Source organism: Portunus trituberculatus, chromosome 13 (genome assembly GCF_017591435.1).
Source record: "Portunus trituberculatus isolate SZX2019 chromosome 13, ASM1759143v1, whole genome shotgun sequence".
Lineage (NCBI taxonomy): Eukaryota > Metazoa > Arthropoda > Malacostraca > Decapoda > Portunidae > Portunus > Portunus trituberculatus.
The window spans coordinates 7,608,885-7,631,780 of NC_059267.1; the positions used below are offsets into that span (position 1 = coordinate 7,608,885).

The 22,896-nt window shown below is 40.5% G+C and overlaps 2 protein-coding genes across 2 annotated transcripts in view; both read left to right on the forward strand.

Moving 5' to 3' along the window:
• Positions 1–2,991: 2,991 nt before the first annotated feature.
• Positions 2,992–10,312, forward strand: LOC123502962 (beta-1,4-galactosyltransferase 4-like). The gene is made up of 7 exons (XM_045252254.1): positions 2,992–3,087; positions 5,772–5,924; positions 6,326–6,542; positions 6,593–6,949; positions 7,082–7,179; positions 7,306–7,506; positions 8,221–10,312. Exons 1-7 carry the CDS (start codon positions 3,020–3,022, stop codon positions 8,582–8,584), a joined length of 1,458 nt encoding a protein of 485 aa, XP_045108189.1. The 5' UTR covers positions 2,992–3,019; the 3' UTR covers positions 8,585–10,312.
• Positions 10,313–16,590: 6,278 nt separating this feature from the next.
• LOC123503089 (calcium/calmodulin-dependent protein kinase type IV-like) overlaps positions 16,591–22,896 on the forward strand; it is a 103,800-nt gene continuing 97,494 nt past the window's right edge. The window contains exon 1 of the mRNA XM_045252514.1: positions 16,591–17,019. Within this exon, the coding sequence (XP_045108449.1) occupies positions 16,865–17,019 (155 nt within the window). The 5' untranslated portion in view covers positions 16,591–16,864. The remainder of the gene's footprint in view (positions 17,020–22,896) is intronic.

Genomic DNA, 22,896 nt, shown 5'->3' on the forward strand with positions numbered 1-22,896 from the left:
GTTCATCACTGTTACGTCACTGGTCATCATATCGTGGCACCGTCATGTCACGGATTCTTTCCAAGAATATTTTGACCTAACGTGACAGTACCATGCCGATGTACAAATACAAAAATTCAAATTTTTGCTATATACCGGCCAAATGTAGAAATAAGGATACTTACCTGAAGCACACAACCAGCCTTCCTCATACAAATTTTTGTTTTGTACCAACATAATGTAGAAACAGAGGATACTTACCTTACCCAGTCTTTCTCATACAAATTTTTGTTTTGTATGGGCCTAATGTAGAAATAAAAGGATATACTTGCCTTAAGCAGTCTTTCTCATACAATTCTTTGTTATTTACTAGCCTAATGTGGAAATAAAAGGATATATGTACTTGCCTTAAGCACACAGCAAGTCCTTCTTTTAGGGGGTAATTGCCTCCCAAAAAGTAGTGTTTTTCTTGAAGTCTTTATCTTATTCAGCAAATAATCAAACTTGAATCTTAACATTCTGAAGTATTGAAAGAATTCTGTGTAGAGAGTCCAGTATTCACTTTTAATTTTTCTTTTCCTGAAAGCTTTATGTGCCCATAACCGCCTCTTATTATGGTTGAACTCTTCCTCTTCATCCAATAGAAATGCAACTACTGTAAACTTCTTCTACTTAAACCTTGGTGTCATACCAACTCAAGGGGTGAGCTGAAACTAAACGGAGTGGCTGGTGACAGAACACTGACGAGACGTGATGTATAGTGTGAATGCATGGCATGGTTAATGGAACGGTGATGTGATGTGATGAAACTGAGATGTGATGGAGCAGTGTGAATCAGACTCAATGTGACCAAGTATCAGTGGGTGCATGAAATAACAATAACAGGTATGAGAAATACCACACTGAAAAGTTACACCAAATATATAATTTTCTATAATATACTTTATTATATACTACTATTTATTATTCTTATATACTATTGTCATTCATAATATTTGTATAAAAATAGCTACCTATATTCTATAATATTGCAAAGCTATTATATGTATTCTGTGGGGGCTCTTTAGAGCATCACTATGTGATGGAAATAAAGATGAAGAGAAATATGTACAACCTATGCACACATAGTAATAATCACTGCATATAATATGAACATATAGGTTTTTTATGTAGATTAGTGGTTTCCAACATGTGGTACGCATACCACTAATGGTATGTAAAGGTCTTCCAGCACTTTCAGGATCATGTGCAATTTTTAGTTAAATTAGATTCCTTCATTTCTCAGAAAAAAAATATTGCCTCACATAAGATAATCTGGCATTGAATAGCTGGTGGAGAAGAAACAGATACATCTCTTGCAATAAACTGAGTTGTGTTGCTTGTTGTTAGTTCATTTGTGTGTTCTACTTGTGAATTAATTGATATTTAGTGGAACCAAGTTTTTTTTTAACCATGGGGTATGCGGGGACTGTATAGGACTTCCAAGTGGCATTTGCTCAGGAAAAGTTTGGGAACCACTGATCTAGACCAACTACTTGGTTGCACAACACTAATCATGCCAGCCAGCCTGCAAGAGAGTCGCTGGTGGCTGGTATATGTACTATGTCTGGGTATTTAACTTTACACGTGTCTGGTTGAATATCTGGTCATGGTTGACGAATTTGGTTTTTAAACATGTGGATATCAGAGGATTACTCTATGTGGTTTCTGGATTTCTTAATTAGTGAGTGTGCCAGCCTTAGGCAGGTGTGAGATGGTTATGTGAGGAAAGAGAATGAAAAAGATAGTGAATTTAAGTATCTGGGAGCAGTATTAGATAATCATGAGGATATGGATTTAGAGACTAATTAACAAAGCCCTAACATCAGCAGCAGAGTATCACTGACATGCCATGACTTTACCTCTTTGCCAACCAGTGGAATTATCATTGGGCTTATTATAGTAACTTCTTTTTTTTTCAGCTTTAATGTTGCTGTTAAAGTGGTGTGGTATGTTTTTATTTGTGACATTTTATGCAATATTGCTGCATACTGGAACCTGGTGTACATACTATATAATGGCACAAACTAAAAGCATCATCATATCATGCCTGCTTCCAGATATTATTCTCTGTCAGTATTCTGTAGTCCTCCCATTGATCTCTTTCCTATTATTGATATGAAGGTCGAAGAGTATAGATTTGAAAATTTTTTCACAGACGGTCTGCAATATAGAAAGATTTATATGTAAATTAGGGATTTACAATTTGTAGATATGTATTAGCTATGTAAAGCTTTTTTTATATTACATCTAGCCATTTTCCCTCTCCTATGCAGTTGAGGCATTTCATAAAGTATTGAAAATACATTGAAAGTAGCTTTTAAGTATATTAATTTTAAAAATTTTGCAAGTAAGTATTATCAGTAATAATTGACCAGTGTGTGTTACCATAAAGGTAATATTTTGACCTAGCTGATGTCATTAGAATCATGATTATAATTTTTGTATGAAATGTTGGATAAAATTAACCACATTTCCACACCTGAATAGTGCACCCAATTAAAAGTACCAGTGTGTCAGACATACTAAAGGGGCATTTATCAGGGGAATGTATCTCTCTCAATTTATAAATAGTATTACTGCAAATGTAGCAAAATTACCAACAAAAGTATTAAGCACTCCTGGGCTGAATCAGGACATTACCTGAGGGTTAAAGGAATATGTCAACACATGCTGTACACTCACTGATTGGTTGGTGTGGCCCCGAGGGCATAGCACTGGCTCAGATTGGCTGACTGTATCTTACACACTGATTTGCACAGCAATTAATTCCTCATTGTTGGATGGAGTACAACTAGGACTTTATAACCAACTCACATGATTTAACACTGTATTATTCTTTATTGAAGATAGGTTGTGATGAATTAGCTTAAATCAGATTGTGCTTACCAGCATTGTGGTGTGGTGATTTGATTGGTCACTGCTTGATGGGATGCCTCACCACTGTTGCCTCACAGGACCTGTGTGCTTGACTGTAGCTCCCTTCTTACAGTGCTTTAGAATGGCTGACCCTGAGAAGATTGAGAAGTATGAACACCTCTTGAACAATGTCTTGAGAGAAAATTTGAGGTTAGTACATTTGCAGTTTTACTTTACTTTGTGTAATTTTTATGTCAAATGCAAGGCATCAGATGGGCAGTTTCTGAATTAATCTTGTTTTCAGGATGTAGTTTAATACGAATGATTGCTTATCTTGAAATATTCATTTCAATTACTATTTTGTAAACAGGCAACCCCCCCTTAACGAAGGTTCACACAACGAAATTTCGCTACGACGAAGGTTTCACTTTACTACCATCTGGTCGTTTAACGAACACCAAACTCGCTTTAATGAAGTTTTATCCAGGTAATTTTTTCCAAGTTTGAAAGCACCACCGTATCACACAAGCTGACAGGCTTTTGAATACACCAGGGCCTCTCGTGGACAACACGCGCACCACTCACTCCCCCTGTTCAAAACAATAACAGCGTCAGCAGCAGCTCGTCTTTCCTTGCTCAACTTACCACCAAAATGCCCTGCAATGTCACCTAGTGTTGCTAAGAAGACCAGGAAGTCTCTTACTCTCAAAGTGAAGCTGGATATTACAGGCAACCCCCTTTAACGAAGGGGTTACGTTCCTAAAAAACACTTCGTTAAGCGAAACTTCGTTAAGCGAACCGATTATAACAAGTTTAACCCCTGATTTGAACTTCCATTGAGAGTAAGCAAAGCGAGAGTGCATCATAGTATAGTAAAAGGTTTAATGAAAGTAAAAATTATGAAGTTAAACATTTAGGTAGTTTAATTTAAGTCATTAACACTAATGTATGTATGTATGTAACTTTATAATGTTGATGATCTTAACTTTATGAAGAGAGGAAGAGTGAAACGGAAAGACACTAACCGGCAACCTGTGGAATGTAAACAAAGTGCGCATCATTGTACTGCATACAAAACTTATGTACCACATTTCCACAAGGCTTTCCATTTTATCCATTGTAGAGTCACGAGTTCAGGTGGTTCTTTTAGCTTGCAAGGAAGATACGGTCTCACCAGCCTTCTTAATAGAGTCTGCTGACTTGAAAATAGAGACAGTATAATATGGAGTCAAGATAGTGGCCAGCACTGCTATAGTTTTCTGGCCTCTCGTGTCTGTGAATAATATCTAGCTTCATTTGGAGAGTAAGAGACTTCCTGGTCTTCTTACGAACACTAGGCCAATTGCAGGGCATTTTGGTGGTAAGTTGAGCTAGGGAAGACAAGCTGCTGCTGACGCTGTTATGTTTTGACTGGGGAGTGAATGTTGCGCGTGTTGTCCACGAGAGGCTTGATCTTGATCTTAATCTTTATTCTATAGGGATCCCAGGATTTTTCCTGAGGCAGGCCTTAGTACCAGCAGCTCCTGGTGTATTGAAAAGCCTGTCAGCTTGCGTGATATGGTGAAATGAAACCTTCGTTGTAGCGAAATTTCGTTGTGTGAACCTTCGTTAAACGGGGGTTGCCTGTATTCACAGACACGAGAAGCGAGAAAACTAATAGCATTGCTCGCCACCATCTTGACTCCATCTACTGTCTATACTATTTTCAAGTCAGCAGACTCTATTTAAAAGGCTGGTGAGACCGTATCTTCCTTGAAAGCTAAAAGAACCACCTGAACTTGTGACTCTACAATAGATAAGATGGAAAGCCTTGTGGAAATGTGGTACATAAGTTTTGTATGTGATACAATAATGCGCCCTTTGTTTACATTCCACAGGTTGCCGGTTAGTGTCTTTCCCGTTTCACTCTCCCTCCCTTCATAAATTTTAGATCATCAACATTATAAAGTTACGAACATACATACATTAGTGTACATTATAATGACTTAAATTAACCTGCCTAAATGTTTTTCATAATTTTTACTTTCATTAAACCTTTCACTGTACTATGATGCACTCTCACTTTGTTTACTCTCAATGGAAGTTCAAGTCGGGTTAAACTTGTTATAATCGGTTCACTTTACGAAGTTTCACTTAACGAAGGTTTTTTAGGAACGTAACCCCTTCGTTAAGCGGGGGTTGCCCGTATTTAACTGTGACCGTAAAAAGAAAATTTCAAATTTCTGAGACCAGTTTTTGTTTTACACGTCTGATATAATGATCTCTGTGCCTACCAGGATAAATGACATAGTACTTAACTTATCCCATTATTTTATGTACTTTATTTGTTGGTATGCCCAATAATGTGTACTGTGGTACTCCTAGATGCATAAACTTATTAAAATACAGTTTTGTTTTTTCATCTTTATCATTATTTTATTTATCAGGAAGGTTACATTACACTAAACATATTCAGAATAGAATGCTAGCATGTATGTACTTAACTCATTCACAGAACATACATGTGTAGTTAGTAACCATACAAGGCAGAAGGTTACACTTGTCCTGCAAAGGAGAGGTGCTGTTTATGACTTTCTGCTGGAGCAACTTCAACTTAGTCCAGGCTTTGTTTGCTTTTGGTTGTGTATAGGGATAAATTAGTGGGATCTATTATTTTTTTTCACTGTGTTTCATTCAGAGAAAACTTAGGGCTTGCCATAGCTGTGGAAAGTCATGTTCTAAATGGTTTGGTATGTTCTTGGTGTTTGTCAGTGTCTGTGATGAGGGAGCTTTGTTGGAAACAGTGTTGGTGACCATAGCATTGTGGTTAATAGTGTCACAACAAAAGAAAGTACAGCAAGTGGGTAACTGAATGCTTACATAAAACATTGTGATTTTGTCTTTTTCTTTGTCAGAATTGTCTTAGAAGAAAGGGACAAGGTGTATGAAGACATTGCAGCACATTCCCAGCTGAAGCAGACAATCACTTGTATCATAGAGTCACCAGACCAGGAGGGATTACGCACCAAGGTTGACCTTGGCTCAAACTTTTATGTTCAGGCTCATGTGTAAGTGTCTTATGCTGCTCTGACCAAGTGTTCTGAGTCCATATTGAGAATAGCCTGAAAAACTATTACAACAAAACTCACCATTTTACTGATTTTAGATTTAACCTCTCTCTCTCTCTCTCTCTCTCTCTCTCTCTCTCTCTCTCTCTCTCTCTCTCTCTCTCTCTCTCTCTCTCTCTCTCTCTCTCTCTCTCTCTCTCTCTCTCTCTCTCTCTCTCTCTCTCTCTCTCTCTCTCTCTCTCTCTCTCTCTCTCTCTCTCTCTCTCTCTCTCTCTCTCTCTCTCATGCTTTGCTCCTTTCAGGCATGCTTTTTCTTCTGTCAGTGGCATTTTTAATGTTATGGAATTCAGGCTCTCATGTTCTTGGCAAGAAAAACTTTACTGCATCTTTTCTTTCAACAGGCCGGACACATCCCGCATATATGTGAATGTTGGACTGGGTTTCTTTGTGGAATTGACACTCCAAGAAGCACTTAGCTTCATTGATAAGAAACTTGAACTTTTAAATGTGAAGTTGAGTGAGTCTACCAAAAAATCTGCCAAAATTAAAGGGCAGATCAAGTTTGTGTTTGAGGGCATCAGGGAGCTCCAACAGTTCAATGAAAGGAATGCTGCTCCTTAAAAGTCCTCTTCTTTTTCATGTATGTTTTTATGTGCATTAAAGCTTAAATGGATACCAAAAAGATAGAGGTAGTTTATGGATATAACATTAAATTTTCTCAAATTTGGCTTAGATCAGTTGCTTTGAGTCTGATTCTGTGGTTAGCTCCATATCTCTTTGGGAAATACACAGACACCTCATTCCCCTATATTGCCAAAGATGATGTCATGCAGGAATTAGTGGGTAGTGTTGGGCCTTTAGAGAATGGGTTGCAGTGGTGTCCTGTGGTGTCTCCTCACTTACAAGGGCAGAATAGCCTATTGAGCTGTGATGTGGAGGTGCTGCCAGAGGAAGAAATTGTGAAAAAAAATGACATTCTTGAGGGTGGATCATGGAAACCTCAGGAGTGCCAGTCCAGGTATAAGGTAAGTAAGCCTTCAGTTATTTTGTGATTTTTATACATCCTGTCTCACCTATGCAAAAAGCACATCAGTTTAAAGGTTACATGTTTCTCCTGTATAGAAAGATGACATGCAATTTTTATCTTCTTTTATCAGGTAGCAATCATAGTTCCTTTCCGCAACAGAAGCAGAAATCTTCAACAGTTCCTGTCACATATGCATCCCTTCCTCACTAGACAGCAGCTGGACTACAGGTATCCATAAACTCAAGCAGCATTCAGACACTGAATAATATCTTTCATCTATCTAATGAAAGCAGCCTCACTATTAATCTCTCCAAAAATTAGAAATACATATTGTAACAAGTATTCATTTAACAGGATTGTTGTTGTGGAACAGACTGCCACCGCAGCTTTCAATCGAGCCAAGCTGTTCAACATTGGCTTTGTGGAGACTCTCAAGCTGGACCATTATGACTGCTTCATCTTCCATGATGTCGACCTCCTTCCTTTGAATGACTACAACACTTACAGCTGCACACACCACCCCAGGCACATGTACTCTGCTTTAGACACCTTCAGGTTAGTGAAAGGACAACAGCAAAACAACTAAAAGCTGAATTGATTAGATATTTCTTTCTTTCTTCTTTTATCTTTGCCTTGTCTTTACCACCCTCTTTTCTTGGAGTCATCCTTGTTTTATGTGTGTATGTATTTGTTTATTGATTTTTTTGTTGATTTTTTAAGACAGCAATGACAAGTTATTCTTTTCTTGATTTTCATGTATTGTTTGGCTAGCCTCATTCAGTTCATTTTCTATATGTACATATATATATATATATATATATATATATATATATATATATATATATATATATATATATATATATATATATATATATATATATTTTTTTTTTTTTTTTTTTTTTTTTTTTTTTTACGATGATGGTATATGCAGAAAACCGCAGAATGTTTAAAGATACAGTGGAACCTTAGCAACTGAATGCCTCCCTTTTCAAACAAATTGTATTTCAAAGAAAATTTTGAACTCACAGTTGCTTCCAATGCCATAGAAAAGCCATAGGTTGATGTGTCAAGCTCAGTGATGTTATGATAGATGTACTTACACTTGTCCTTTTTCAAAATGTAGGAACTAGTACTTAATTGAAGAACCTGTTTCTTGAATGAAAGTCAGTGGTTACAGTGTGGCCTTTATTTTAATAAAAGGCATGAAAATAAGATAATGATTATTGGTTATCTTTAAAGTGTTGCTGATACAAGTCATCCATGTTTTAGGTACAATCTTCCTTACCGCACCCTCTTTGGTGGGGCCATAGCCATGCAGCGAGTCCACTTCCAGAAAATAAATGGATTCAGCAATAAATTCTATGGATGGGGAGCTGAAGATGATGATATGTATGAGCGGATCAGCAACGTGGGGCTGATGTTTATTCGCTTTGATCCCCGCATATCAACATATGTTATGGTGCCTCACCAATCGGGCAGGTACCAGCACAGTGATCACCAGCACAATCCTCAGCTCCAGGCACAGGCTGGGGAGAAGACTTCTACAGAGCCTGATGGATTGTCTAGTCTTTCCTATCAGGTGGTTGATCATCAGGTGAAAAAGCTCTTCACTTGGTTTCTTGTGTCTTGTTGATGAACTGCTATTCTTGGATATATGTTAAGGAGTTTACTTGTGATGAAGTGTGTATAATGGAATATCTTCTTAAGATTATTTCTGTTATTTTTTTATGCCTCGTTTTTAATACCAAATAATGCAATGAATATTCAATTGTGCAGTGTAATATGGGGCAAGCTACATTTTCAGTGGTTGTACACTAGCAGATTTCAAAATCTCTGTAGTTTGTAGTTAACATTTTTATTTCCTCTACATAACACTTCAGACAGTTACTTTTGCACTATGACAAGTTATATTGTAGTTGTAACTGTGTGGCGTAACCAAAATTGCACTGGTTGTACCTGTTCACTGTACTTCTGTGATTCTAAATATCATAACATTACATGAATGACTGCTTGTGTAATTCCTTCTGTGATTTGTCGTCTTTGAAGAAATCAGGAAGATTTTAAGGTTGTAAGGGAAAGAATTTAATAATGCAACATTGTCAGCTGTTATTAGGATTAAGAAAAAAGGAGAAAGGATTTAATATAGCACTAAAAAATTTTTATAAGGATTATTATAGTTAAGTTGAAAGAAGTAGTAAAAATTGGCAGAATGAGAATGAAAGTTTCATAAATATGAAGAAAAGGGCAAGTGTATAAGGAAGGTCATGTTGGAATTTGGTTGCAGTCTTATCTACCTAAGTGTTCATTATGTAAGTATGTGCAAGTTCGTGACAATTTGTTTTATGATTGTGCTATCCTAGCAGCTACCTGGTGCTTGTAATGGAAAGAAAAGATTTTTCCTTTTTATCAAGATACATAGTTCTTCATGAGTACAATTCAGTGATTGCTGTCTTCATGTTCCTTATCATCATTCACCCTTCATTTAACATCTTTGTTTTCTCTTAACAGGTTGGACAGCTGAAATCATGATACAGTTGTTCCAGTGTTGTATTGTCTTCTTCAGTATTTAGTTTTATTAGGTTCCATTATTGTGAGATACTTGAGATTAAAAAGATGACAACAGCAAATGATTGACTGACTGAATGATCTACTAACTGAATGAGTGTGTGTGAAGCAGTAGCAACGAAGATCATATGGCACCATAGGAAGCACTGAAAGTTGATTCTGAAAATAAGAGAGGGATATTGTACTTAGAAACTGAGTGCAGTATGAGCTGTCTACTCAGACAGTGACTGTGTTAACTGACACTCCTAATTCCATCCCATCAAGACAGGAATGTTTGTAATTTTCTAAAGATAGTCATGAACTTTTGGCAACATTTCAAACATATGTATGTATCACCATTGTGCTTGTAGACTTTTGGGTGCTAATGACATATAGTTAGCAGTTCACTTGTTATCAGTAATCTCAGAAGATGGGAAGACAGTGTTTAACAACAAATTGTAACCCAATTTTTTTATTGGAAAAATATAAGAAATTGCATCATTTTATCTGAATGGCTGTGAGAGGGACCAAGATGTGGGCATGATGACTAGGAAAGATTTTAGCAGTGAACAAGAAGTGTAGCATAATGGAGTACTTTTATGAAATTATCACTCATTCCTGTTATGGGTATATAAGCTAAAGGAAAGGTACCAAGGTTCTTAAAGCATGTGAGCCACTGGGATTAGGCTGTTTGATGTTCCTTCTCTCTAATTGTTGTTTTTCTTAAACAAAATTATTCTCCCTTATGTTCAGTACCAGATGGTGTTAATAATTCAAAATCAAGTATGTAGTGCAGAATAAATGTTCTTTCTCAGTTTGCTGTGGTTTGAATTCAGATTGTGTGATTTCCTGCAGCTGCTGTTGTGTGACCCAGGGATGAGAGTGACCTATTTTTAGACCACTGGTGTTGATGTGTATGTCAGTGTGAATATGCAGTCGTTAGAGAGAAGCAAATTGTGTTCAGTTTGACATGGGTACTGTGATGATAAGATGATATATATATATATATATATATATATATATATATATATATATATATATATATATATATATATATATATATATATATATATATATATATATATATATATATATATATATATATATATATATATATATATATATATATATATATATATAATTTTATATGCTTTCTATAATGTTCTAGTGAAGAATTCGTTCCTTTTTTGTATATACGCAGAAAACAAACAAATGGTATCTTAATCTGTCAAAAAAAAAAAAAAAAAGTGTGACTGGAAAGGTTATGCAGGATTCAAAAGGCATGCCCAGGTCTTGGTTCTCTTAGTAAGAAATTATGAATTATAACTACATGAAATAAAATTGGCAACTTCCTTCCGAGACTTGCCACAATTATAAATTAAATCAATGATGCAAATTTGAGTACAGATACAAAAGAATTATAATACATTGCCACTTATTAAAGATAAAACAGACCTGCAACACACAATATATAAATATATATATATATATATATATATATATATATATATATATATATATATATATATATATATATATATTGTGTGTTGCAGGTCTGTTTTATCTTCCACAGGATGACTGCTCTCTGTTATTGATGGTCACTGTCTCAGTTGCATTTTTTTTTTTTTTTTTTTTTTTTTTTTTTTTTTTTTGAGCAAATTTGTTCATAAAGGTTTGCTCTTCTAAGATATTGCTTCTTAGCTGTTTGGCTAAGATCAGTGTAGTACACAAATATTTTTTTATTAATTTATTAATCAATTTTCTACAAACATCCTTTTAGGAATTATCAAGTGCTCAAGGTTTTACTGAAGAATTGAACAACAATACTGCAATGATACTATACAAAAGGATATCTTGATATTACATTTAAGAAGCGGCAATGTATTATAATTCTTTTGTATCTGTACTCAAATTTGCATCATTGATTTAATTTGTAATTGTGGCAAAGTCTCGGAAAGAAGTTGCTAATTTTATTTCATGTAGTTTTAATTCATAATTTCTTACTAAGAGAACCAAGACCTGGGCATGCCTTTTGAATCCTGCATAACCTTTCCAGTCACAGACTTTTTTTTTTTTTTGACAGGTTAAGATACCATTTGTTTGTTTTCTGCGTATATACAAAAAAGGAACGAATTCTTCACTAGAACATTATAGGAAGCATATAAAATTTATTACTTTAGACAAAAAAAAAAAACTGAATTGTATCATAACGATTTCAATTTTCTCGTTTGAACACTTGATATTTTCGTCATTACCCAGACCAGATGGGAAGGTGACGAAAGTTGTGGTGTCGTAATAAAGCACCTTCAGGTTACGTAAGTTAAGTGGCTTTCTCTTGCCTGTTGAGGATAGCCACGCCCCGCTCCGCCTACCGCCCCTGCAACGGGTGGGAGGGCAATACACTTCTCAAATTACAAAGTTGTCTAGACACTGCTGCTGTACTACCCACGTCCCTCACCTATTTAAGGCGGTCCAGGGTTACCCTGCCAAGTAATTCTGCATCCTTCCACAGTTTGCACTTTGCAATCGGCTGATGGAGGACAAGCAGAGGGACGCGCCTCCTAAGTCTGTCACCTCAAACTCTCACACCGTCACGTATTAGGAGATTTGTCGAATTTAACTATCTAACGTTTCATATTTCTGGTTCTTAATATCTTAAGAATGAATAGATTTTCCCAAAGAAAAGAGCATAGACTCCTACACAACACGCTCCATCCCCCCCTTCCCCACCAAAAAAAAAAAAAAAAAAAATAAAAAAACGACACGACACACACACACACACACACACACACACACACACACACTGCTGTGTCGTTAGTGTTCCTGAAGAAATCCTTGGCAAAGGTGAAGTCAAATTACCGATCTGTAATATCTAAGGCCATATGAATATCCCTATTCAAAATCTTTGATAAAACATGCAGAGGGCTTCCCAGAAACAGACCACGTGCATACCAACCACTCCCAGAGACTGACGGGCAGGATGTAGGAAGTTCATGATATAGCAACATCTGCCTCCGCCATACCAGTGACCTGCCTTGGTCCTCCTCACGCCACCTCTTGCACAGCGTCATGACCTGTGGAAGCCTCGCACGCCGCACACCACCAAAATTTCTTACTTGACATATTTTAGGATACAGCTTAAATTATGGTGAAGCACCACCCGGGTCTGGCGCCGGCCTTGCTGCCCACGTTGGCCAAATCCGCATTCCTTGCGGCGCTGGTGAGGGCGGTGAGGTGCTGGGCTGCTGCTGCTTGACCGTTCACTTCACACTCGAAGGGAACAAAACGCCACCGATGTCATCTCTTCTGATAAACTATACTAGTCTTATTAATATCAGAACTACTTCAAACTCTGATAATGAAATGTCATAACAAAGAAAAGAACGGGGTGATCTTAACAGTCGTCATATGACGTCTCCATCACTGATAAGGATGATCAGTCTGTATCTACTCAAGTTGTCACTTACCACACCACCAGCACCATCACCACCGCAACTCAACATTCTGCTTTATAGTTACAAATGACACAAACAAAAGTAAACACCAGCACTGACATGGATATATTTGCACAGTTTAATAGGCATGCTAGAATGGAGTCTTGTCACAACTAAAGAGCGTGGCTTGATTCAATTCGAATGTATATACCTGTGTAAAATATTGCAATATTGCAAAATAAGCAATATTGACAATGCTTCTGAATCATATTCGTTATTCATGTATAGGGAAGAAATGTGCACATATGCATAATGATAATAGACGAGGAAATCACATCATTCGGTCAGTGTTATCTACAATTAAAGCGGGTAAATTCATGGAATAGTGGATTTTGCTTTAGTGAGTTTCAATGCATGCAAAGTGAAAAGTTTGACGCGACCTCTCTCATCCTGTACCACATATACTGGTTCTGAAATCACAGGGCCACCTTTACTGAGACTAGCATTGTATAATTTTACACTGTTCTGAAGTGTAGATGAAGTCGTTCTTTGTATGTTGATAATAAACAAAAGAATACTCTACAAATGATAAAATGTAGATAATACAGATGGCAGTTTATTTATGGTTCTGTATCGAAAAGGAAGATAAATCACATTTATATCAAAAGGAATGAAGAGAACCGTCTGACCTTAAGGCTACGTGATTTCCTTTCTGTTTATGTGGCAGCGACCTGCGTGACCACAGATGCATGCCTCGCCTCAGCACGCCGAGAACACCGGCAAGGAAGGAAAACATGTATATACATAGTTATATAATTACTCCAGTGGTTGATCTTCAGTAATGATTAAGTTTCGAACATATTTTCTGGTTTTCTTTCACTATTGGGTAGAGAGAGAGAGAGAGAGAGAGAGAGAGAGAGATGGGTGGTGAACCGGTGATGGTGGTGGTGACGTTGGAAACGGACACTGCGATGGTGGCGGTGGTGATATTGGTAATGTAGACTGTGATGGTGGTGGTGGTGATACAGGTGATGGAGACTGCGATGGTGGTGGTGGTAATGGCGACGGCGGCGATGATGGTAGCTACTTGTGCAAAAAGTATATATTTAGTAGCTTACCTGTTTGTTTCTTTGTGCGGTGCCTGAACCATGCGTCAGCTACAGGCCTACGCGTCTCGGCCCAGGCCAAAGGACGGCAAAGCGCTTAAAGCGACTGCCATATATGACTATTATGAATTCAGGAAGTGGCTAATGAACCAGAAGCCCTTGGGCCCATCAGCCAGGCAACCACGCGGGACACCCGTGTCCAGGGAGGTGAAAAAAAAAAAACCACACACACACAGGAAAGGGACAGATAGAAGCAGATGGAAGATACTTTTTTTCATATAAGAGAAAAAAATGTCAGTATTTGTAGGTGTAAAGTATGAAGTGTGAGGTGTGAGCACACCTGGAGGAAGCCGTCCTCAATCCTCCCAGGTCCTCCCTCGAGACGCGCCTCGGCAGTGTTCCTCCTTAAAGAATTGACATTACTGAAGCGCCGCCATCCCATCCTCCCCAGAGACGTGAATAAGGTCACCTGAGGTCGCAGGTGGGCGTCCTTCAGCGTGCCCACGGGTCTGAAGTGCGAGTCCACTGTGATCAGGCGATGAGCTGACCCGACCCTCACTGTCACCATATCCTGCGGAACTGACCGTCAAGGATGATTTGCGGGGGCGGGGCGGAAGAACGGACGGAAGGAAGGCGCTGCTACCGATAGTGGAGGGCGACCTTACGCAGGGCTCGCAATGGCAAGGTGGTAAGACATGTATACTTTGAAGGACAACAGGCAACCGAGAGCAAGAGTAAAGGGAAGACGAGGGTCATTGCAAGGATTAATATTCCCTCGAGGACAGCCACAAGGGAGCGTGTTGAGGGCGGCGGGAAGGAAGGTCGCAGGGGAACTTGTTAGCTGCGCGGCACAATGGCAGTGATACAAGAATTCAGTTACATTATATTTTTACCATGCCCCTTACTGAAACAGAATCAAGATGACCTCCATAAATAGCCTTCTTTCTCATCTGCACGATTTAAATTCCTTTCAAAGCCAATCTATACAATGTTTCCCTCAAGTGGATAATGTCCTCCGGCTTGTTTTTGTTAAGTAGCACCCCCGAGCCACTCCATGTTATGGTTATAGACCATTTCAGACCATAATACTTTAAATGTAAACACAAAACCATCAAACGCACTGTAAAACCCCGAACTTAAAATGACGAAGCCGTTACTGTCACGAAATATACAGGCAGTGATAAGTGACAAGAGCTGCAGGTTAGTGTGTTCTCAAGGTCAGGGCTACTCGACAAAAGGCTTTGCCAACGTCCCTCTGTGAGCCTTGTCTAGCTGGGCGTCACAGCCAAGCTGCGTTGGAATTAGACTTTGGTGCGCCTATATTCACTCAGAAAAATTACATCGGTGGGCGTCTAGCAGCCGGCGTCGGGCATGTTAACGAGTGAGTGATGAAAATTGGACAGGTGCAAGTAAGTGCAGAGGGAAGGGCACGAGAGTCAAGATGAGCCTATTTATCCCGTAGAATTTATCTAGTTAAGTTTCCTGGTATAAATCGTCCCTTCTTCAAGTATATCAGTCTAATGATAAGCACATCTATATGTAGTACACCTGTCTTCCTTCCGTTAGTCTACTCGCTTATCAATAAATATGTGTATCATTCTATTTGGAACGACATGTAGGTAGTGGGATCAGATACACATAAATAATAAAGACGCACTGGTCTACGAAGACAGGCTGTGAAGCACCACCATTGGTTTACTTCCTATGATATTTGCATTTTCTTTTTTTACCAACCTCGAAAGGTCTCAGATGCGCTATGAATAGGAGATGTCTTGTATTCATAAATGCACTCCACGTGGCTAACATTTTTAACTTACTGCTCATCACCGCCGTGCATACGTAAAAGCCCAAATCATAAAATACTGCAGTTCTTGAGAACCGTCAGAACTCAACTATCCTTCTGTGTGTGTGTGAGGTATGCCACAAACGAGTGGCGTGGCCCTTAACTGCCTTAGTGGCGGCCCACAACTATCCTTCTTTTTCTCTGTGTGAGTAGCGGATGTCTGGTCATGGAAGCCTCCTGAAAGCTATTATTTCTTCATTGCGACCGTTTCAATATCTGAAAAGGACAACATCATTCCTCATGGTGAGATGAGAGATGTTAGCGGGAACCACAGTGACCTATGCTACTCCTCTTCAACCCAGCTTAAGTTTGACGTCACGACTCCCTACAAGGCTCATGACTATTTTCAAGTTAGCACACACACACACACACACACACACACACACACACACACACACAGACGCCTCATTGCATGTCTTGATCTCCCTGGATTGAGTTGCACTTATTCATTACCGTGACGTCACAAGTCAAGCAACTTTTTTGACTTTTAATCGCGGCGATATTTGAGTTTGATAATTTTGTTTGTGGTACTGTATTAGTAGTATCAGCTGCTGGTATAACACTGTGCCTTGTCAGTTCACGCCTAGAGTAACGAGGATGAAAATAAAATCCCAGAATAGTAACGCGTTTTATTGTGACAAATGTGTGGAAGCAAAAAATAGTCGTTGGCAACTGCACAAGAAAGCTGTGGAGCGGTGCAGTGAGTGAGGCAGTGAATGTGTCTTCAGAGTGACTCAGGAACCAGTGCAGGGCGGAGACCTCATGACGGCCGCACCGCCAGCCCGGCCTCCTAGTGGTTGTTGCTACTGTGAGCGAGTGTGATGAGTGTTGTGGCTGTGAGGTGGTGAGCATCAGGTGGCAGTGTCGCGTGGAGCGCGGGGCGCACCACCACCACCACCCGTGAGGGCGAGGCAGCCTCCTCCACTCTCCGCAGCAGCACACGCACCGTCCAGAAGCCCTGAGTGAGGCCAGACGCAGCGGAAGGGATGCGCGAGGTCCTCGACATGGCTAAGGGCACTCCAGGGGATGCGGGCGGCCTGCGGGGCTTCCTGAGCCCCGACGACCACCCAGACCTCCACGACATCTTCCACACTGGCTGTATTGACGACGACTACGAGGTGGAGAAGGAACCCATCGCCAGGTGAGTGACATCCAAGATTTACTTCTGTGGACGACACCTGCCTAATCCCGCGTCCCACCTCGTTGACGAGGGCATGAGGGTTATATTACATGCATTTTTCTCAGGAAGATTAAAATTGATTACAATATGTAGACATTAACCAAAGGAAAGGTAGTGGTGATATGATAAGAACAAATATTACTGTGGTCAAGAAATTACATAAGACGAGTGACCGTAAGTCCTGCAAGACTGCAACGTTGTTTTGTCACTGGCCCTCCCGCTCTCCCGTTCCCCGTCAAAACACCAAGAACTGTTCTGCAACATGACCTTAAAACACCATTCTCCACACAAAGGTGCTCCTCCAGCTAGCAGGTGTTGCATAAAACAAATAATAGTCTTGAATAAGTACAGTAGTCGACATGTCATGCACAATGAAGTTTAGTATATCACTATCACATTTTAGAGGAAAAGTGCACCGAGACAAGAGGTGAAAGAAAAAAAAAAAAACTTTGTTCGACCTCGTGGGCAGCAGCTTGCACCATTGGCTTTATTAACTCGTGGAGCCTAAGGTATACAAGGATGGAGGGAGACAAAGAGTGATATGTAAACTGTTGTGGGCCAAGGTCCACCAAGCAGCAGAAGTTGTGAGGGTGGCTGAGCCTGAGGCCACGCGCCGCAGACCTCCAGACTTCGTAATGTTGTTACTCACAGCTGTCTCGCCAACGAACCCAATACCATTACCACTACCCTTACGTAACACCTTGCCACTGCCCTCCACTTTCTTCTCTGCCGATAGTGAGTCCAGGTGACGATCCTGGTGTCTCCCTAATGTTGGCATTCACTCTTTAAGACGGCAAGCCGATCAACATGTCTCTTATCTAACGGGAGCGTATTAGTGGATTCCCGCCTGGCGTTGACAAATGTTGCTGGCGTTCAGAGACAAAGAGGGAGAACAAATTATCATTTAAAGTCTGCACATTTAGTTTATTTTTCTTTTTGTGCTTTATGTAAGGCAGCATTTTGATCAGCATCAGTTGGTGAAAAAAAAAAAAAAAAAATCGCCACCTGGTCACTTGTTACTGTAACCGAGGCTGGTGATGTGAGTAGTGTGGTCACCAAGCTTGTTGCCTCAGCTCAGCCCCCTTCCTCACTCTCCCTCCGACTGTGTTCTTAATGCATGATAAGCACCTCGTTTTCTTCCCCCTCGGATCAGCAGACCATTTTAAGCGGAGTACAAGAATAAGAGGTCAGCAGAGTATCAGTCAATATATACGACAAAGGGTTGGACATAAATATTTAAGAAGTCCAGCTGTGGCAAAGTATTATCAAGAATCTCGCCTGACAGCCCCCCATCCTGCGAGGTTGTACCCAACGACTGCCACACATCCGAGCCTCGATCATGTAGGGCTACTAGGCACTGCTGAGGCGCTTTACTAGCGGTAGCTCTCATAAGCACTGCGCCATAGTAGCTTAGTGTGCACTGCAACAGAGTGCAGTTGCACCGCAGTGAGTGGAGAAGACGCATAATTCATGTGTCGCTAATAAAATTGATAACCAAGCGTGGGCAAGACGGCTTGAGAACCATCAGTTAAATTGGGCGTGGAGGGAGGTGACTGCTGACTGGTGACTGGTGGACATAAAATTATAAAACGCCTCGCAGCGTCATGCGTCAAGTTAACGGCAGTGCAGTCAACCGCCACATCATCCGTGCAACCGCCGAGATAACGCTAAAGGTTTCCTGGTGGAATTCCTATTTCAAACTAATTTGCATGGTGTTCTTCGCCACTGTGTGTGTGTGTGATGTGAATGAGAGAGAGAGAGAGAGAGAGAGAGAGAGAGAGGTTTAGCGGGAATAGCGAAGGCATTACTGAGGTCAATGAATATGAATTGGTAGTCGTTGGTTGGTAGTAGTACTACAGTGTGGCGGAGCGGCGGTCCAAGGGCGTCGCTGTAACCAAGGTGGTGGCCTCACACCGCCACTCCTGCAAAACACTGAACGAAAACGCTGCATGAGTTGAATTAGAGGGAGTTGAGAGAGTTAGTGGATTAGGTGGATGGAGTGTGGTGCTGTACTCCACATAGAACAACGTGGCAGCAAGGCTTGAGAGCAGTGTTGCCATACCAAGTGCAGTATTACCACCTAGCGCTCCAGACATGACTGGGAGCTAATTAAACTGTGATGAGGGTCAGTCATGTTCCAGGGCGAGTCTTGCCCAGTCATTGTCATGTGACGTGTAACAGCTACAGGGGACCGGCCAGAATATCGTTTGTTGAGTGGAGAGGGACAAGTCTTATCGGTGCACTTAGCACCTGCTCTAGTGAAGACAGGCTGGGAATTGCTTTTGTTTGTTAATTATTATTTTTGCGGGTCACTACTTTTGTCTCGGGTGAGGGGTGATGCGAAAAGCTTTTTTTTTCCGCGAAACTTGTTCCAGCACGGAAGTAAAAATGTTAACGTTGGTGTTGAGAAAGACGTTCGTCTGTTGAGATGCTACTCGATGCTCTCACAAGAATTTAAGGTTGTCTGAAACACTGTGCATTTGCACACTGCGTAGTAGCAGTTAAGAGGGGATCGTGCTGTGCTTTTTACAACATTGCTGACTCGTGCTCATGGCACAGGAATGTTTAAAAAGCAATCATACTCCTCCCAAAAACACGATCTGTATTTTGTATCGTTCCCTAACAATATTATTTTACGATCTAAAGTGAGGAGTGTGGGCGCAAGTATATTCGAGCTCGGCTTAGGTTTCATTGTTGTGATGTTGTGTCTTACGTAGAGAGAGAGAGAGAGAGAGAGAGAGAGAGAGAGAGAGAGAGAGAGACGTCAACTTTCGTAGGCTGAATCAACTTAACGAGGAAAATGCTCACTCCCTATCAAGTAGTCTTGATATTAACTGTTACCACGAGAAATTACACCACGCCAGCCGCTCTTATTTTCCATGGTGATTCCAGGAATTGTCGCTATCGGAATAAGCGCAACTCTTATCACATGTTGTGTTATCTGTATTGTTAAGGAAGCTGTGTTGTTAGTAAGGTACGGGAAAAGCTTCTGATTAAATGATAATGGAGGCATCATTCTAATCTCTCTCTCTCTCTCTCTCTCTCTCTCTCTCTCTCTCTCTCTCTCTCTCTCTCTCTCTCTCTCTCTCTCTCTCACACACACACACACACACACACACACACACACACACACACACACACACACACACACACACACACACACATATGCACGATTTTTTCTTAGACTCGAAAACAGGAAACTGATAACAAGACTCTGTTGTTCCTAAGAAGCATACGTACTTACATAGAAGGAATTTATCCACACACACACACACACACACACACACACACACACACACACACACACACACACACACACACACAGCTCCGTGACTCTGTGTGGACATGGCCAGCAAAGTGAGCCGAGGTGAACCAGTCCCTTTGAGTCTGCCCCCCTCCCCCCCACTCACACACACTTGGACCGCTTGACCTTGGCCGCTGTCTAATCACATTGTTCCGCTCAAGATGGAGTTAGAGTGTTAGATCTTCCTTTTTGATCCTCCTCCTCTTCCTTCTTCAGTGTGAGTTTCTGGCCGCCAAGTTAAATTATGACTGAAAGCTTGTGTGTGAGGGAGGTGGAAAGTTCTCTCTCTCTCTCTCTCTCTCTCTCTTTGTACTTGCGAATATTTTTTTGTTGCTTTATTTTGTTTTTATCTTATTTACATAGCTTGTCATATTTTTGTTTATTCATTTTTCAGTTACGTTAATATAATTCCGCAGTTTACCTTTCCTTTATTTATGTATTCATTTGTCATCAGAAGTGTGTATTGTTCGTTTTTTTTTTTGTTTCAATTTACGTCTCATACAGTTGGTTCTTTGTTTTGCTTTGTTCTTTTTTCTTATAATTCTTGTGAGTTGTTTCTCTTATTTGTTTTAGTTTATTTGATATATTTATTCTTTTGAGTTGACTCTTGTGTCTATTTTTGTGTGATGACTTCCTTATTACAGCCCTCGGGGAAGGTGAAGATGTTTAGGGAGAAAATTGGTGCTTGCTACGTGTGTTTACTGTTTTTGTTAATACTTTGCGTCTTATTTGGCATTTCCAGTGCCAGCCACAACACTTGACGGAACACGCGCCTTGTTTATGATGTTTTACCTATAACTTCATGTGACTTATTCCCTGCTAAAACACGGAAATGATCCCCAGTCTGAAACAATGAAAACAGTCTTGTACTCCGTGGTGTGCGCTGTGTTAACCGGGAGTAATGTAACGTGTGCTCATTTCCTGTCGCGTTGCTCCTCGATACTGATCTAAGTCCGCTGTGCCGCTAACAATCGCACAGAACCTGACGATTGAAAATGCTTAGCAGATCAAAGGATAAAGGATTGGGGGAAGAACACTTAAACATTGCTGGACCTGAGCATAGGTTATTTGTGCTCATAGAAAAACCAGACAATTGGTAGATTCTTAGTTCAAATCAGCGAACACGATTGAAAAAAAAAAAAATAAATAAATAAAAAGACTAAACTGTGTAAGTGAGCGTGCTGTTTCTCGACTATTGACCATGACTTATACGAGCCTTGGTGCCTTGGTTCACTTGGCTCCGGTATTTCCCAGTACCCCAGTGCCCAGTGGAGGGACATGTGCAGGCAGATCACGCCTCACAGTGGTCTGGTTTATGGCATCTTGGTCACCCGGGGATGTCATATGATTTTGATACGCCATCTCTCTCTCTCTCTCTCTCTCTCTCTCTCTCTCTCTCTCTCTCTCTCGTGACTTGAACACCAGCAAAGCACGGGCAACCTATTGACATAACCTATGCGTGACTCACATAACTCCTGACCTGCTCTGCCGCTCGTCTTGTCTTAGTTCGTCACTTTGTTTCTCCCCCTCAAACATTTTATCTTCCTCCTCCTCCTCCTCCTCCTCCTCCTGCCTTGATCTTTCTTTCTCGGTCACCTCCACAAAGGACGCTATGAGATGCTGTGTGTGTTTGTGTGTTTGCTCCTCTCTGCTCTGAAGTGTTTCGTATCCTGAGTAGCCAAGGTGAGTGTTGGGTCGGTGATACCTGAGTGTTGAGTGCATCGAGGTGGCTTGCAGCGTGCGTGCTTGGCTGCTTCGTGGAGTGTTCAAGCCTGCTCGTTAAGTGTCTGTTGTGATTCTTGAACGTAGTGCTTATTATTATTGTATTTTATTTTATTGTTGTAGTCATTTTTTTTACATTAGTGTGTGTGGTGAAATCCTATGCGCTGAGTGTTGAGATTCCTTTTAACTTTTAACCTCTCTCTCTCTCTCTCTCTCTCTCTCTCTCTCTCTCTCTCTCTCTCTCTCTCTCTCTCTCTCTCTCTCTCTCTCTCTCTCTGTGTGTGTGTGTGTGTGTGTGTGTGTGTGTGTGTAGGTGTCTTGATCTGTGTGCGCACTTTGTTCTTAACGTATATTACGAAATTATTTGCGTCTTACCAGTGATGGTACTTTAGATTAAAATAGTCTTCGTTGTTTCGATGCGGTGCGTGTCTCCGTTTCCTTTTCTTCGTCTGATGCACAAACCACTCATGACAAACAGCTGTGCAGTTTCCCCCCGGCCTTAATGTGTAGTCACAACACTATGTAAAACTCTGCATATAATAAGCTAATGATACGTCTCACTTCGCCGGGAGGAATGCATCTGCATCTCATAAAACTGTTCTTTTGGTGTGAGTCATATTCCTGCTCCTCCCTATACACACACACACACACACACACACACACACACACACACACACACACACAAAGCATGTAGCTGAATACCTTGGCAAGGTTGCTCAAATCGGAGCCACGCCCGGTGCTCTCTGTCACCCACGCTCCAGTCAGCCGCCGCAGTGACCCTCCTTCACCCTCCTGCCGCGGGACCCTGTGGC